General features: G+C 41.2%; 1 protein-coding gene across 2 annotated transcripts; it reads left to right on the forward strand.

Moving 5' to 3' along the window:
- Positions 1–1,524: 1,524 nt before the first annotated feature.
- slc2a1a (solute carrier family 2 member 1a) lies at positions 1,525–12,707 on the forward strand. 2 transcript variants are annotated; one of them, XM_074643051.1, is made up of 10 exons: positions 1,525–1,757; positions 6,085–6,177; positions 7,498–7,658; positions 7,759–7,999; positions 9,123–9,285; positions 10,180–10,367; positions 10,813–10,917; positions 11,023–11,124; positions 11,215–11,418; positions 11,582–12,707. In XM_074643051.1, the coding sequence occupies exons 1-10, from the start codon at positions 1,740–1,742 to the stop codon at positions 11,786–11,788; spliced, it is 1,482 nt and encodes a 493-aa protein (XP_074499152.1). In that variant the 5' UTR covers positions 1,525–1,739; the 3' UTR covers positions 11,789–12,707. The 2 variants fall into 2 exon arrangements, with proteins under 2 accessions (XP_074499152.1, XP_074499153.1); XM_074643052.1 differs by lacking the exons at positions 1,525–1,757; positions 6,085–6,177 and having other exon boundaries at positions 7,541–7,658; positions 7,763–7,999.
- The last annotated feature ends 2,780 nt before the right edge of the window (positions 12,708–15,487 follow it).

Here is a 15,487-nt window from a genome sequence, read left to right on the forward strand (position 1 = left end):
AATTTTCAATTTGATAAGATCCAGCATATTTAGGAAAAAGACGCCATGCTTGTATAACCTGTGTAATGAACGGCCACAGCATCAGGTCACATGTCAAGCATGTTGGCATCAGTGAGACCGTTTCCACCGACTCCACTGAGTGGATGTATTTATAGCAACTGTTAGGAGGATTAGTAGGACACCAATAGGCTCTCACTTCGACCAACATGAGGAACTCCTACATACACACACACACATACACATACACACACACACACACACTGCTTAGGAAGTTTGTATAGTGATGATGTTGAATTAAGTCAGGGGCCTCCGACTTGGCTAAGCATGGAGAGGCATCTAAATAAAGCACCATATTACCCTCACAGCAAGAGGGTCACAGGTTCAATCCCTGCTTGGGGCCCTTCTGTGTGGAGTTTGCATGTTGCATGGTTCGTTGTTGACTCTCAATGTGCCGTAGGTGTGAATGTGAGCGTGAATGGTTGTCTGTCTCTGTGTCAGCCCTGTGATAGTCTGGCGATCTGTCCAGGGTGTACCCCGCCTTCACCCAATGTCAGCTGGAATCGGCTCCTTGATTTGTTAACACAAGGCTTTTATTCTGAAATATGTGCAGGACAGTGTTGTAGAACATGCAGGGACTTGCACGGCTCCATGAATGAATAAAGTACGGGGTTTTAATTGTGGATTATTACTATTATTTACAAATGAGATCACACTTCTTAACCTTTTCTGTCTAAAATAAATATAAATGACATTTATAATTAAATGAAATGGCCATTATGAAAGGCAAAGTATGTAAAAAAAAATATAGAAAATAACAGCGAGCACGTCTCCAAATCTTGTACAGCATCGGGTGCCAAGTAGTGGTAAGAAGAGAAGAAACAAATCACCGGCACTCACAGATAAAGAGCCTTTTTTGGTTTATTCTGGGCAATCAAACGTAAATGAACGCGTTTCAGCTAGCAAGGCAGGCATCAGGTGAGTAACAAATCGGAGGGATGAGAATGTGTTGGGGATACATGTGCCATGAGGGATGGGGGTTCAATAGGGGCCCAACAGCACATATTTGCCAGGGGCACTTGAACAGGTTAATATAGTTAATATAGGGAAATGATGGACACATGTTGAATTTGTATACTTGTTTAAACATGGCCCGTATGCACATGCAGAAGTAATGTAGTGATTTGGTACATTTGTGTTTAATTTTTTCCTTTTTTTCCCAAATTGTTGTAAAAATGTATCTATCAACTGTATATTGGAAAACTTGAAAATAAAAAATATTTTTAAAGGGGTCGTCCCCTTCTTCTTCTTGGTGCTTTGTATGTCATAGGGAATATTTAATTACATTTTGATCAATACCCTATTTGATCCATATCTGATACTGGAGCCAGGATTATTAATCTGTTATCTACTACCTCTCCGATAATACACATTTGTCTTGCTGTGTTTTCCTCTCAGCCAATCAGCGCAGTGATTCTCCTATTCCCTCTGGAGGCACGCCAGCCCATTAAGATCCACTTAGTGCTGACGTCATTAAGCTGCTTAGTGCAGCAGGTGAATGGAGGGAGAAACTGACAAAGATTTGTTTACATCAGTGTTGGACTAAATGATATTGCAGACAGCGTCATGGCGACACGTTTTAGTAGAAAGTAGAATAAACTGACCTGACGGATTACCAACCACCGGATTTTTCATAGTTTGGAATTGAAGTGTGGATTTTGTGAGTGATCCAAGCAGCCGGGATGGAGTGCAGCGGAGAGGTAACTGCTGCGTCATCAGTAGCCTACATGACAATGTTATAAACTGACTTGTGGAAAAGAGGCATGAATAGTATGTTGACAATGATGGACCTTCAGTTTCTTAACTTTTTTGTGACAGGTAATAGCAGCTCCTTCTGATAGTATATTAGATAAAGTCATAGTGAGTAAATAAGATAATAATTTCTGATAATAGCACAAATAAAGCAATATGGTCACTGCAGACCAGAATAATAATTATATCTGTGTTTATCAAGATGTTTCTGGTTCTGTCTCGCCACCACCTGCAATTAGCCTTTTGCAGCTGTGAGCAGCTCTTCCATTTTCTTTTTGCAGGCACTGTATTGTGGGACAATAGTGATCATCAACAGCACACTCAACGTTTTTAGTCTGCCTACCTTTGGAGTGGTGAAATAAAAATGAATGCTCATTATTTTTATGAAAGTAGTAATATCTTGGTCTGAAAGTTACTGTATTACAAGTATAAGAGCGCAGTGCAGAGCAGAGCAGCGGCGATTAGCTAGCACACTGAGACTCACATGCACTAAAATATACGCATGGCAGGCCCGGCTATGTAAACAAGGCACAGAGAAGCTCAGATTAAAACACACATAGAGAAAGAGTGACTTCTTTCTCTGCTCAGGTAGACATTACTCCACTATATCTCTACATGTTTGCTGCTTTATTAATGCTCTGAATTTCAAATTTAGCACCTTTAAAGTAGGCTACCAAAAGTGAAAGTACTGATAATGCAGCAGAATGGCACCCGTCAATGTTATATTATTGCATTAATTATTACCAATGCATTAATACCAGAATGTTATACTTGTAGTTTGTCAAGGTGGCGTAGCCTACTTTATGTACAATTGTGTAATTTAAAGGGAATGTTTGTAACTTCTTACACGTATAAATTAATCCAGGTCGGTGTCCCATGCGCGCTCGCGTGTGGCTACGCTGTTCAGACAAGACTCCAACACAAATTACACGGAAGCAACAAAACCACAAAGTTCTATCTAGTGAAGCCCGTCTTGCAAAACAGTGTTGGCCGCGGTCGGAGGACATGGCGGAGGACATGGCGGAGGACGCAGCGGAGACCGTAGCTTTGGTCTCCAGGGCCGGAGTCTCTGCTGTACTCTGCTCCTCTGCCTGCCTTCACTCACACACCGCGCTCGTTCTCACTCTTTCGCTCCACTCTCACGTGCATGCGCGCACACTCCACACTGCAGAAGAGTTAGTTTAGCTCTGAGAATATCTAGTGAATGTACAGTGGACGTTTGTGCAGAAATAACTGCTGCAGCTCCTCCAGACCAACAGAGGTTTCCCGTGTCTTGTGAAGTGACGGGGCTCCGCAGCGAGAAACGTTATCATCTCCGACCAAAACTCCGATGTCTGCCCTGTTCCCTCCGGCCGTGGTCGGGAGGCTGAGGCAGGAAAAGCCAACACTAGGATCAGCATTGATTCATGGAGGGACCTTCGTCTGGTCAGCTAACATTACTGCCGGTAAAGCAGGTGAAATATAGAGTGATATTGTGGTTTTAGCTGACGTGTGTCGCCTCACTGTTTTGAGCGCTGCTCGTTCATATCTATGTAGAGCGAGCACAAGCGCGAGCGCGAGCAACAGGACGCTGTCTTTTGTTGACTTAACGGCAACAGGTGTCGCTGTTAACAAGCAATTTCTGATCCTTACATAGAGTCCCTTTAATGTATAACAGTGCAACAAGTGGACTGGTAAATATAGCTCTTGAATAAATGTAGAGGAGCAAAAAGTAGAATATTTCCCTCTGAAATGTGGTGAAGTAGAAGTATAAAGTAGCATTAGAAGGAAATACTGAAGTTAAGTACCTAAAAATTTTACCTAAATAAAGTATTTAAATTTGACTACTTTAAGGTAAAACAGTCTTCCGCTTGGTCTTAAGTTTGTGTCTTTCCAAAACATCACATGGTCACAACCTGCTTAGTGTTCTTTCGTGTGTAGTGTGGAATTGGGAGACAGTGTCTGTGGGCATGTTTTCATCCTTCTCTACAGAAGCACTACAGCTGACATTGAAAGCCTGCCAAAACACTGAGCACCATGCTGCTAAGTAGTCTATAGCCGCACAGCTAACTGTGTTGCTTTGACCTGCTTTGAACCTCATGACTCCATCACTCTGAATAAACAACATGGCCAATCCACTCAGCATGCGTCTAATTGATCATTTGAGCTCAGAGGTAGATTTACTGCAGCGGGTTCCAAACTACGGTCTTTGATGCAGAACTGTAGGCAGGGATGGAGTACGAAACAATGGGCCCTTGGGCACAGACAAGTACAAGGCCCCCCCCCCCCCCCCCCCCCGTGTGCAGGGCCACGTTGTTCAATGTAGTCTTGTATTGATCGTTTTGCAGGTTCATCTATAGTGCTGCTGTTTGTTGAAAACTGCACCTGAACGTCAGTGTTTTGTTCCTGCTGAAGATGAAGAGAGGCTTTCTAACTCCTTTTCAAATGTTCCTGCCACAGCAGGTCCACACTGACACTCCTCTCCACAGATATCATACAAAGACTATATAACACACACATATAGAAAATATTATAGGAAACATAACCATATTTACTTGGAGCAGAGCTAAAGAGTCAAACATATTTAAATTGCTTTACTAATTTTAGTACAAGCTTACTGATGTATATGTATGCATCAAGCAGACGTATTTTGTAAGAAAAATAAGCTAAAAGATTATAAAAATAAATATTAGATTGTCCTCGGTTTGATTAGATACTCAATATAAAAATGACTTACATCAGGAGCAAAAAGACTTGGTCACCTCATCACTACTTTAGACTGAGCCATTGGACTTTCCGGAGAAAAATGCTGATAACAATCTCTTTAGATAGAGACTCCCTGATCCTCTAGGCCTGAGACTGGCAGGTTAGTTTGGTAATTCATCAATGACTACACTAAATAATGATGTGTTGTGCCAGTGGTGGAATCAGGATGTCTAAGGGGCAGGTGCGAAAATAGTTGAGAAAGACTCAACACAGACAGGTCTTTTATTTTATACGTTGTCATATGCTGCAGTCTATTTATTGATTTGTTTATAGGTCTACATACTGTATGGGCAAATTTGTTTTTATGGGCTATCTCTGTAATTAATCTTATATGATTATTGTACATTTTGCAGCCGTTTTTGTTTCAATAAAAAAGAAAATCGTCGACCGATTTTATCCTCATCTCTCATTAGACAATAGTAGCAAAGTAAAGTCCAATATAGCTTTATTTTAATATAAAAAATAAAATTCTTGGACATATTTTTTTAATCCTTCAGGCGCTTCTGTTTTTTATAGGAAAGATAGTTTGCTCGCCGTTAACCCTTGGCCATAGTAGCAGTTCAAACCCAGCCTCAGGCACATTTTCTTCAGCTTCAGAATCACCATTGTCTGGTTATATTTTTCCATCATGCTGGATAAGGACATAATAGTGATAATGAAGCTGAAGAAAATATGCTTGAGGCTGACAACGATGACAGCACAATATGTCATACTTTCTTCAAACTATTATTAGTTTATTTAATTATATTTACTTATATATACTTTACTTTGCACTTTAAGGATTTTCCTTTTTATTGAAACAAAAACAGCTACAAAATGTGCAATAATCACGTCAAATAAATTACAGCGTTAGCCCATAAACACGAATTTGCTCATATGTAGGATTATAAATTAATAAATAAATAGACTGTAGCCTATGTCAACATATAAAATAAAAGACCTGGCTGTGTTTAGATTCTCTGATCTCCTGTACTCCGTTTCAGTACCGAGGACAGCGCCACTCAGACACATGCACCCTCTGTACACAACAAATAGTGCTACCTCTCTGAGAATAACTCATAATAATTAATGTTGATGTATAACGAATATAAAGTAGGCCTTAATAATTAAAAAAGAAAACAAAATGCTGCATTCGAATACTGATTTGGACACAGTCGAAGCTTCGACCTTCAGCCTTAATTTACATGCAGTCGCAAGATGCGAACACTGACTTTTCTGCATAGCTGAGTTGCACTAATCACACACAGACACACACACATACACATGTGGGACTTCACACACTACTAATACCTAATGTTGGCATGAATGAAATACATCTTAATATTTTGACTTGTTTTTTTTTTTGTCTCTGCTTTCTTCACATCTTCACATTTCTCCACAACATGAAACATTTTTTCAAAGCAAGCCTGTTTTTCTGTGGGATGTCTTTGATTCCACAAACCTACAAACTTTGAGACCTTTATCACCTGCATGTGTACGTTGTCTTGTTAAATGCAGACCTTTATCCGTGTTTCTTGGTCGTACCAACAGGTGACGCCCCAGCTGATGATGGCTGTGGGGACAGCTGTGATCGGCTCTCTCCAGTTTGGCTACAACACCGGTGTCATCAACGCTCCTCAGAATGTGAGTATTTTGTTGGTGAGAAGAGAAGGAGGAAAAGGACAAGAAATATGTAAAGAAATGTGTGAGAATAATCTGGGGAAAGTGGGAGAGCCATGCAATATCATAAGCACTCCTGGTACTGCTGAATCCATGTGGTGCATTCAGTGCCTTCATGCCTCAAGCATTTATTTAGAGAACTGATTTAGTTGACCTTAACTGAAAAGATCCTTCTAAAACTTTGGATTTCTTTCTTTCGTGTGGTGCCACAAAGAGACATGTCAAGGAGATTATATAGGTTTAGGATGCTAATAAGGTTGCATGTCACCTGTTTGAGTCTTGCCAGGGATTTTTTACTTATTTCATGTTAATCTGAAACATCTGACACGTCTCTAAAGCAGCTGACACGCTTCTGAGCCTGTCAACTGCCTCTGAAGGTGGTCTGACAGATCTGAAATGACAGGGAGCAGGTTAATGAGATAATGCAGCAGTTAGTTGGAGGCATTAAGGATTAAGGAGCTCAAGATTACCAGGCAAGTTAAAGATGTTGCGCTTGCAGGTGGACTACTGATTAAGCTCACGTGACCCCTTTAGTTTACTATGACAATAATATGTGCGGTTTGGCGAGTGAGCGTGTTTGCATTTTCAAATCGGCACTATGATAGTACTCTATTACTTGAGGATTGTATCCATCCATCCATCCATCTTCAACCGCTTATCCGGGGTCGGGTCGCGGGGGCAACAGCTCCAGCAGGGGACCCCAAACTTCCCTTTCCCGGGCCACATTAACCAGCTCTGACTGGGGGATCCCGAGGCGTTCCCAGGCCAGAGTAGAGATATAATCTCTCCATCTAGTCCTGGGTCTTCCCCGTGGTCTCCTCCCAGCTGGTCGTGCCTGGAACACCTCCCAAGGGAGGCGCCCAGGAGGCATCCGTGCTAGATGCCCGAACCACCTCAACTGGCTCCTTTCGACGCAAAGGAGCAAGGACTCTACTCCGAGTCCCTCACGGATGACTGAGTTTCTCACCCTATGAGGATTGTATAGTTAAAAAAAATGCACCTGCTTGTGGTGCTAGAGGTAAAGCAAAATAATCACCAAAGCTAGAAGGGTTCATCCTCTAGAGAAACATGAATGTTTTTACCAAATGTAACGGCAATCCATCCCATAGTTGTTGAGAGATTTCAGTCTGAACGAGTCAGAGGATCACTGACGTCAACAAGCCGTGGACCGAGGGACTGACCAGCATTGATGAGAGCCACCTCACGAAACTTGAGACAAGCAGATATAATCTGTCTTTATTCATCTTACACGTTGAGTCCACTGTGTGTTTTTGTGTGTTTTAGATCATTGAGAGCTTTTACAATGAGACGTGGAGCAGCAGGTACTCAGAGGATATCCCTCAGACCACTTTAACAGCCCTGTGGTCGCTCTCTGTGGCCATCTTCTCTGTGGGAGGAATGTGCGGCTCCTTCTCTGTCAGCCTCTTTGTCAACCGCTTTGGCAGGTATGACTCTTCCGATCTATGACCAACAACATTATTAATCACACCTTCCCTTACAAATGACAAACCGATCATTAATGAATGCTCTTTATTATCTCTAAAGGAAGAACTCCATGCTCATTGCCAACGTGCCTGCCTTTTTTGCTGCTGCGTTTATGGGCTTCTCCAAGCTGGCCGCCTCCTTTGAGATGCTCATCGTTGGACGTTTCATAGTGGGTATCTACTGCGGCCTCTGCACTGGCTTTGTGCCCATGTATGTTGAGGAAATCTCACCCACATCTCTCCGTGGAGCATTGGGAACTCTGCATCAACTTGGCGTAGTGATCGGCATCCTCATGGCACAGGTGAGATCCTTAACTCTTTAACCATGATTGCCCTCATTTATTCTTTTATTCTTTTCTTTTTTTTTCTCTCTTCCCATATTTTGCGTATATGGGTGCTCATTTCTCATAGGTTTACCCACAATGCCATATTGTTATGGCTGCTCTATTACTTCAAAAGGAAATAATCATGTTACCATTGCCAGGATTAAAAAAAAATGTCAGGGGGAGCAGAATAATCTGTACTATAATACACATGGTGAATTCATAATAATGTAAATATCCACAGTTATTGAACACTAGTGTGAGTTTTTAGCAGAATGGTGACTTTGACATTAATCTGTTGTTGTACTGATGCAATCAGTTCTGGTTGAAAGGTGCATTACACTGAATTAATCAACAGTTACATTGGAGGACATTTTGAGTTTGCCTGTTTCTAATCTAAGTATGTTAGAGACATAAAGACCTGCTTCTCTTCCTCAACATTCAGGCTGACAAACAGTAATTAGTATCTCGCAAAACTTTGGGATGTTGACTAGAATGTTTACATGCACGCTATAATCCAGTCATAATGTGATTAAAGTATTAATGTGAGTAGGGCTGAGCCACCACATTGTCATTATGCCAGTGTGATAATGCTGATAGTCAGAGTCAAGTAAACACATTAATCCAGTTTTTATCCAATTCTGCAACACACGTAGCAGTCTCTTGTGCATTTGCTGAGGTCACCAACATGTGAGTCACACGTTCTCTAACTAACTGAGCTGACGTCATTTCATCAAGAGGGGGTATAGTTGTGTTTTACTTCCACTTGGAGAGCAGCGCAGCTACTAGATGCCATGTTGAGGTTGACCTCGGAGCAGCTGTTTGACGTTACTTCTCTCCTTGCGTTCTAATTCATACTCGCACACCGCGCAGATGTAACTCTATGTAATCACGTTAAATCATACCCTCCAAGCTACGCTTATGTGATTGGCTGAAATGGATGAGACATCTGATTGGCTACAGATAATTCCATTTTATAAATAAACCCATATATTTGTGGGTTTCTATTGTATTTATTTAAGACAAGAAATATGTATGTGTGCATCAGAAATACATTTGTTATATATATTTGTTTACATATGGATTTTTCTTTGTTGTGTAGATCTTTGGGATTGAATCCATCATGGGGAATGCCTCCCTGTGGCCCGTCCTGCTGGGTTTTACTCTGCTGCCGTCTATTCTGCAGTGTGCCCTGCTGCCCCTCTGCCCTGAGAGCCCACGATACCTCCTCATCAACTGCAACGAGGAGAGCAAAGCCCGCAGCGGTGAGATACACACACACACACACACACACACACACAAACACACATTTCACAAAAGATACAAACTTTCATCCAGGAGATCGCTGTCCCGTGCGTCACGTTACAATCAGCTATTCGTTCGTGTCCTGTGTTCACAATGTTCAGTGTCATTTTCACTGAACAAACGTACTAGTTTTAAGCCCAACCATGTTGTTTCTTTCCTAAACCTGACTATTGTGGTTTTATTGCCTGAACCTAAGCAAGTGTTTTTGTTTAATTTACAACATTAAGCACGTGTTTGCTGCAACCGAAAAGTGACGCAGACGGACCGTTTACCACGTGTTTACTGCGACTGAAAAGTGACACAGAGGGATCGTTTACCACGTGTTTCCTGTGACCGAAAAGTGACGCAGAGGGATCGTTTACCACGTGTTTACTACGACCAAAAAGTGATGCAGAGGGATCATTTACCGCGTGTTTACTGCGACCGAAAAGTGATGCAGAGGGATCGTTTACCGCGTGTTTACTGCGACCGAAAAGTGATGCAGAGGGATCGTTTACCGCGTGTTTACTGCGACCGAAAAGTGACGCAGAGGGATCGTTTACCGCGTGCTTACTACGACCGAAAAGTGACGCAGAGGGATCGTTTACCGCGTGTTTACTACGACCGAAAAGTGACGCAGAGGGATCGTTTACCGTGTTTTTACTGCGACCGAAAAGTGACGCAGAGGGATCGTTTACCACGTGTTTACTGCGACCGAAAAGTGATGCCGAGGGGTCTGACAAAGCGTCAGTATTTGACGAGTTGGGATGAGAACGTGTTGGCCAACATCACATCTGGCGTCCTCAGTGTGTGGCAGCTTTATAAATCCCTTTCCAGGTTGGCATATAGACGCAACTTGAACTTCTGTTTTGCAGTATTGGTGAAGCTGCGTGGCACTGACGAGGTGAATGAGGATATGCAAGAGATGAAGGAGGAGAGCCAGCAGATGATGAGGGAGAAGACGGTGACCATCCCCGAGCTGTTCCGCTCCCCATTGTACCGCCAGCCTATCTTTGTTGCCATCATGCTGCAGCTCTCACAGCAGCTGTCTGGAATCAACGCCGTAAGTCAACAGACCTAAGAGGAGCTGTTTTGTCCTATTCAGTGTCAGATGGAGGAGTTCTGCCAAATGGTATAATCTAGTAAAGGGTAAAGCTAATGACTCGATACAATCACAAGGAAAAAAATATTTGATAGGTCATATAGTAGATTTCTCTTCCTCCCTTCCTCTGGAGGCAGATGTAACCCAGCGCTGCACCTTCACTGCCCTGTCACAAGGTACATATAACATGTAAATCAATCACTTTCTGACCTCACCCCTTCTGATTTTAAACAATGTTTTCCTACATGTTATCTATATGAAGGAGCTCTCAGTAGAACCACTGCTCACTCATGTCAAAAGGAGCCAGTTGAGGTGGTTAAAGCATCTGATCAAAAATGCCTCCCGGACGCCTCCCAGTGGAGCAAATGTAAAGTAACTGTTCCTGTGTCATGTCATCATCTTTTAGGTGTTTTACTACTCGACTGGGATCTTTGAGCGAGCAGGTGTGTCCCAGCCTGTCTATGCAACCATTGGTGCAGGAGTGGTCAACACCGCCTTCACTGTGGTTTCTGTAAGTCGCAAAAGAACCCCCAAACCAAAAATAATCCTTGGATGTTTAACTCCAGGACACCATAACTTCATTTTGTAACAAGACACTTTCTCTCCTTCTGTGCAGCTGTTTGTGGTGGAGCGTGTGGGCAGGAGACCGCTTCACCTCACTGGTTTGATGGGAATGGCAGTTTCAGCTGTTTTTCTAACCGTTGCCATGGCGTTGTTGGTTAGTGTTTGAGATCATATTGTATACTTAATCCATTAGGCTTTGAAATAAAGTGACTAAAAGCCTCTGTTGTTGTGCTGTGTTCCTCAGGACCAGCTCAAGTGGATGTCCTATATCAGCATCGTGGCCATCTTCAGTTTTGTAGCCTTTTTTGAAATCGGCCCCGGCCCCATTCCCTGGTTCATTGTGGCCGAGCTCTTCAGCCAGGGGCCCCGGCCGGCTGCCTTCGCAGTCGCTGGTTTCTCCAATTGGTCTGCCAACTTCTTAGTTGGGATGTGCTTCCCGTATGTTGAGGTAAGACAGCTTTAATTTATAATGATATCGCCATATTGTACATTTATTTTCAGTCCAGAAATACCTTCCTAACTGTTGACTGTCGCACTCCATATACATACTATACTATAGCTGGTGCCCATAATTCGGTAAAAAATTATATTTTGCCTTGGATGTCCCGCAGCAACTCTGTGGCCCATACGTCTTCATCATCTTCACCGTCCTGCTGCTCGGCTTCTTCACCTTCACCTACTTCAAGGTGCCAGAGACTAAGGGCCGCACCTTTGATGAGATCGCCGCAGGCTTCCGCCAGGCAGCCGGTCATGGAGCTGACAAGTACTCGGCCCCTGAAGAGTTCAACACCCTCAGGGGGGATGACCCCGACCTTTGAAAGCTGCTGCACATTCACACGTTCACACATGCAGTAAAGTTACCTGCTACAATGAGGTTCACTTTTAGGACACTACTGTTGTGTTTCAAATATCCCGTACACTAAGGTTAGGGTCAGTATTACATTAGAGGTTTAGATACAGACTGTTAAAATAAAGGTGGATGACCTGACTGAGGATATCACTGTAAAAATGGCGTCTCATAGGCGTTTAAAGTTAAGTAAGTGAGTTAGAGGCTGGGATGTACTGGGACAGAAAGGCAGGGTGGGTTTAAACTGTAAATATTTGGAGCTATATATATATATACTGTATATATATGTAGTAATATTCTTATTCAAAATAGAAAACAGAAAATTGAACCTTCAGTACATCATTTGAAACTCTCAATACCACTTTTTTTATTTTGGAGTTAAAATTGATATTAACTTTCTCTGCTGAAGTGAAGAGCATTTACCTTTATTTTGAAAGTGAGTGTCCTCTTTGGCCACAACCCAAACAGTGATGCCAAAGAAGATGTTTGGTTCTGACAGGTGATGTCATTTTGACTTTCTAGATCATCATTTTTGATTTATGTTATAATTATTAAGTCAGAATTATACATTTGTTTCCATCCATCAGTTTTTATGTGCATATTCAATTTGTGCATAATAAAAACCTGAGTGGATACGCTGGAAATTGTGTAATGGAAACCGATTCCATGAATTAATCATGACGTACATGAAGCATTTGACTTAAACGTCCACGTCCGTCTTCTGCTGAAGAGCTGAAAACATGAGATCTGTGTGGGGCGATGGGGAAACTGTAACCTTCCTCACATTAATACAAATGTCATACTTTCATTTCTTCTTCTTCTTCTTCTTCTTCTTTTTCTTCTTCTTCTTCTTCTTCTTCTTCTTCTTCTTTTAATGGCTCATGCTACAGAATTTGTGCCACCAACTGTTTATCTCCATCAAACAACTTCTCATATTCACATAGCAGTCGTGGATGAAAACATTTGGTTCATTAGGATGGAAATTTGACTTCTGATTTAGTTTTTAAAAGTTACGACACGCTTAGATGCTATGTAAAATTTTTGACTCACGGTCAAAACTTGATAAAGGTTTTTGAGTCCATGTTTGTTGGCTACAAAGAAAATAGCTTGTTGGCCAACATCGTGTAAATGAGCAGCAGTTCTTGTAATCTTGGAGGCAACGTGGGATCCTAATAACTATAATAATGATCTTCTCCTCCACAGACTTGGCTGCTGGCTAATTTCACCTTCATTTATACAAAATCAAAGCAAAGTCCAACATTTTGGGAAATATGCATATATGAGAAGATCGGTAGCACTTACGCTGAGTACGCCGAGACATATTTTTAACTTTGCGTCACTTTGCACCCATGCACCTCTTTGCAAGCAGTCACACCACTTACACAATTTGTTTTGCAAAAAAAAATTAATTTATGACTCATTGCTTAAGTTATAATTTAATTATTTACTTTACTATGTCAATAGTTGTGTTTTTATCATTATTATTTTCAATTTATGTATTTTTCTGGAATTCTGTCCATAGGTCATAGAGTGAGAAAGTCATATATACCATATATTGTAGCCTATGTATATGTACTGTATAATTAATTAACCTGCTGAACTCAGTATCTCTCACATTTACATGCTATATTCATAGTTGCATTGCTATATTTACTGTATTCCTATATTTAACATATCCTTCATACAAATGGATATTTAAAGAAGGTACAGTATTTAAAACAAATGCATATTGAAATACTTACATTTTGTGTTCTATTTTTCTGAGCTGTACTGAAAAGTTTTGCAATAAAACGGATTATAAACACACAGCCATCCATAGGAAGATTTATACATTTATACGTGAAGTTGCTAAATTTCAGTCAACATATTGTGTCTGAGAGACGTTACTGCAGGAGGACTTTGTTTGTTTTTTACAGAATGAATGGACTGTAACTGTGATTTGTATATTATGAATTGGTTTGTGTTCTAAAGATAAATGAACAGTGTTTTAGAAAATAAAGGATAAAATAAACTTGAGGTTCATTGGAATTTTTCTAATACATGTCAATGCAAGCTAATGATGACAACCACTTCCTAATAATTCAGTAAACACTGCAAAGTCAAGGAAGTTTGATGCAGGTAAAATGTCCTGAAAGCTGGAAACCTGAAGATTAATTTGAGATGCTGCTCAGCACTGTGTGTCAACTTGTTCTAGTCATAAATCAGAAATAAACATGAATTCATTGTGAAGTGTATAAGGGCTTAGAACATTATAATAGCATACTAAAATAGTATACTGTATATAATGGTCATTCTCATGCTCTATTATGTTTCATAAATTGTTGCCCAGCCCAGTTTCACAGCAGTTCATGAAATAGTTATGAAATTGAATATATTCATTTGTGTACATAGACACAAATTTCACAATTTTTGTCGTGATGGTCAGCACAAAATCAATTCATATGTAATCCACGTAATTGTGTACTTGGAAGTATAAAGAGTGGCGAACGCTGCATAGGGAGGAGGTCGGGGTGGATGGGTGGGTCTAAAAACACAGGAGACCGCTGTTCGTGTGGCGTGTGAAACCACAAGTCAAAGTTGATTTATTTGTCACATAATTCCCACTTAAATTACAGCACTTCCAGTGTTATTTAAACCCAAACCACGATCTTTTCCTAAACCTAACTAAGCAGTTTTATTTTGGAGCGGAAATTGACAACGTGCGTCACATGTTGCTGGACATTCGTAGGAAAAAGCACGAAAAATACGTTGTTGAAAGTCATGCTGAGCGTCACAAAAAAAAAGGGAAATTCGTGTCAATGTACATGAATCACATAGATTAAATTTCGTGACTATGCCATGAGACTGTTGTGTTGCCATACCATAGGTTACATAGACTTTGTGATAAATTTAACCATTTTTTACCACTCGAGAATTTGTAAAAATGATCAATAATCCCTCCAAAATACCACATTAAGACCCCAAGACCTTGTTATCAAAAACTTTTGGGCATTTGGAGATTTCTGCAAGAATTGCATTTTTCATCTGATAAGTAAACAGGCTTTACGGTATCCAAATATCTTGGATGGGTTTCTAATAGTCACTTTCTGTCTCGTGTGTGCTGCCTCGCTGTTTCGACAGATGCTCGCTCGTGTTCAGGTAGCGCGTGAGCACATGGACGTTGATTGTCGTTGACTTTACGGCCACAAGTCTCACTTTTTCAATCACTTCAGTACACACCTCCATCACAAAATTTTACACAATGTAAGCTGCTTCTATTACCTGCTCCATTCTCCCTAAATGGTCTATACTTTCAATACTTTCAACCACCTTTTAAGACACAGGTTTAACAGTTTAAGCTAAGCATGACTGTGCTTATAAAAAGAATCCTCTCTGTTTAGTTATATACGCTCACACAATACTCCTCAACCTTCACCCAATGAGTCACTTTTTAGGACATATCACGGTTCAAGTGTCTCGCTAAGGGCACGTTGACAGAAACCTGCCTGGCTCTCCCAGCTCAGTTGGCTCCCGTTATACCTCAAAAACCGCCACATAACACCGCTGTTGTCTTATATTAGAAAACATTGTTTCAAGACAATGAAAGCCACAGTCCTCTGTTTATTCCTCTCTATTTTATGACCAGATTAAGATCAATGCTCTTTCTCACCCCGTTCTCGGTGTCCTCCAT

The sequence above is a fragment of the Sebastes fasciatus genome, chromosome 8 (genome assembly GCF_043250625.1).
Source record: "Sebastes fasciatus isolate fSebFas1 chromosome 8, fSebFas1.pri, whole genome shotgun sequence".
NCBI lineage: Eukaryota > Metazoa > Chordata > Actinopteri > Perciformes > Sebastidae > Sebastes > Sebastes fasciatus.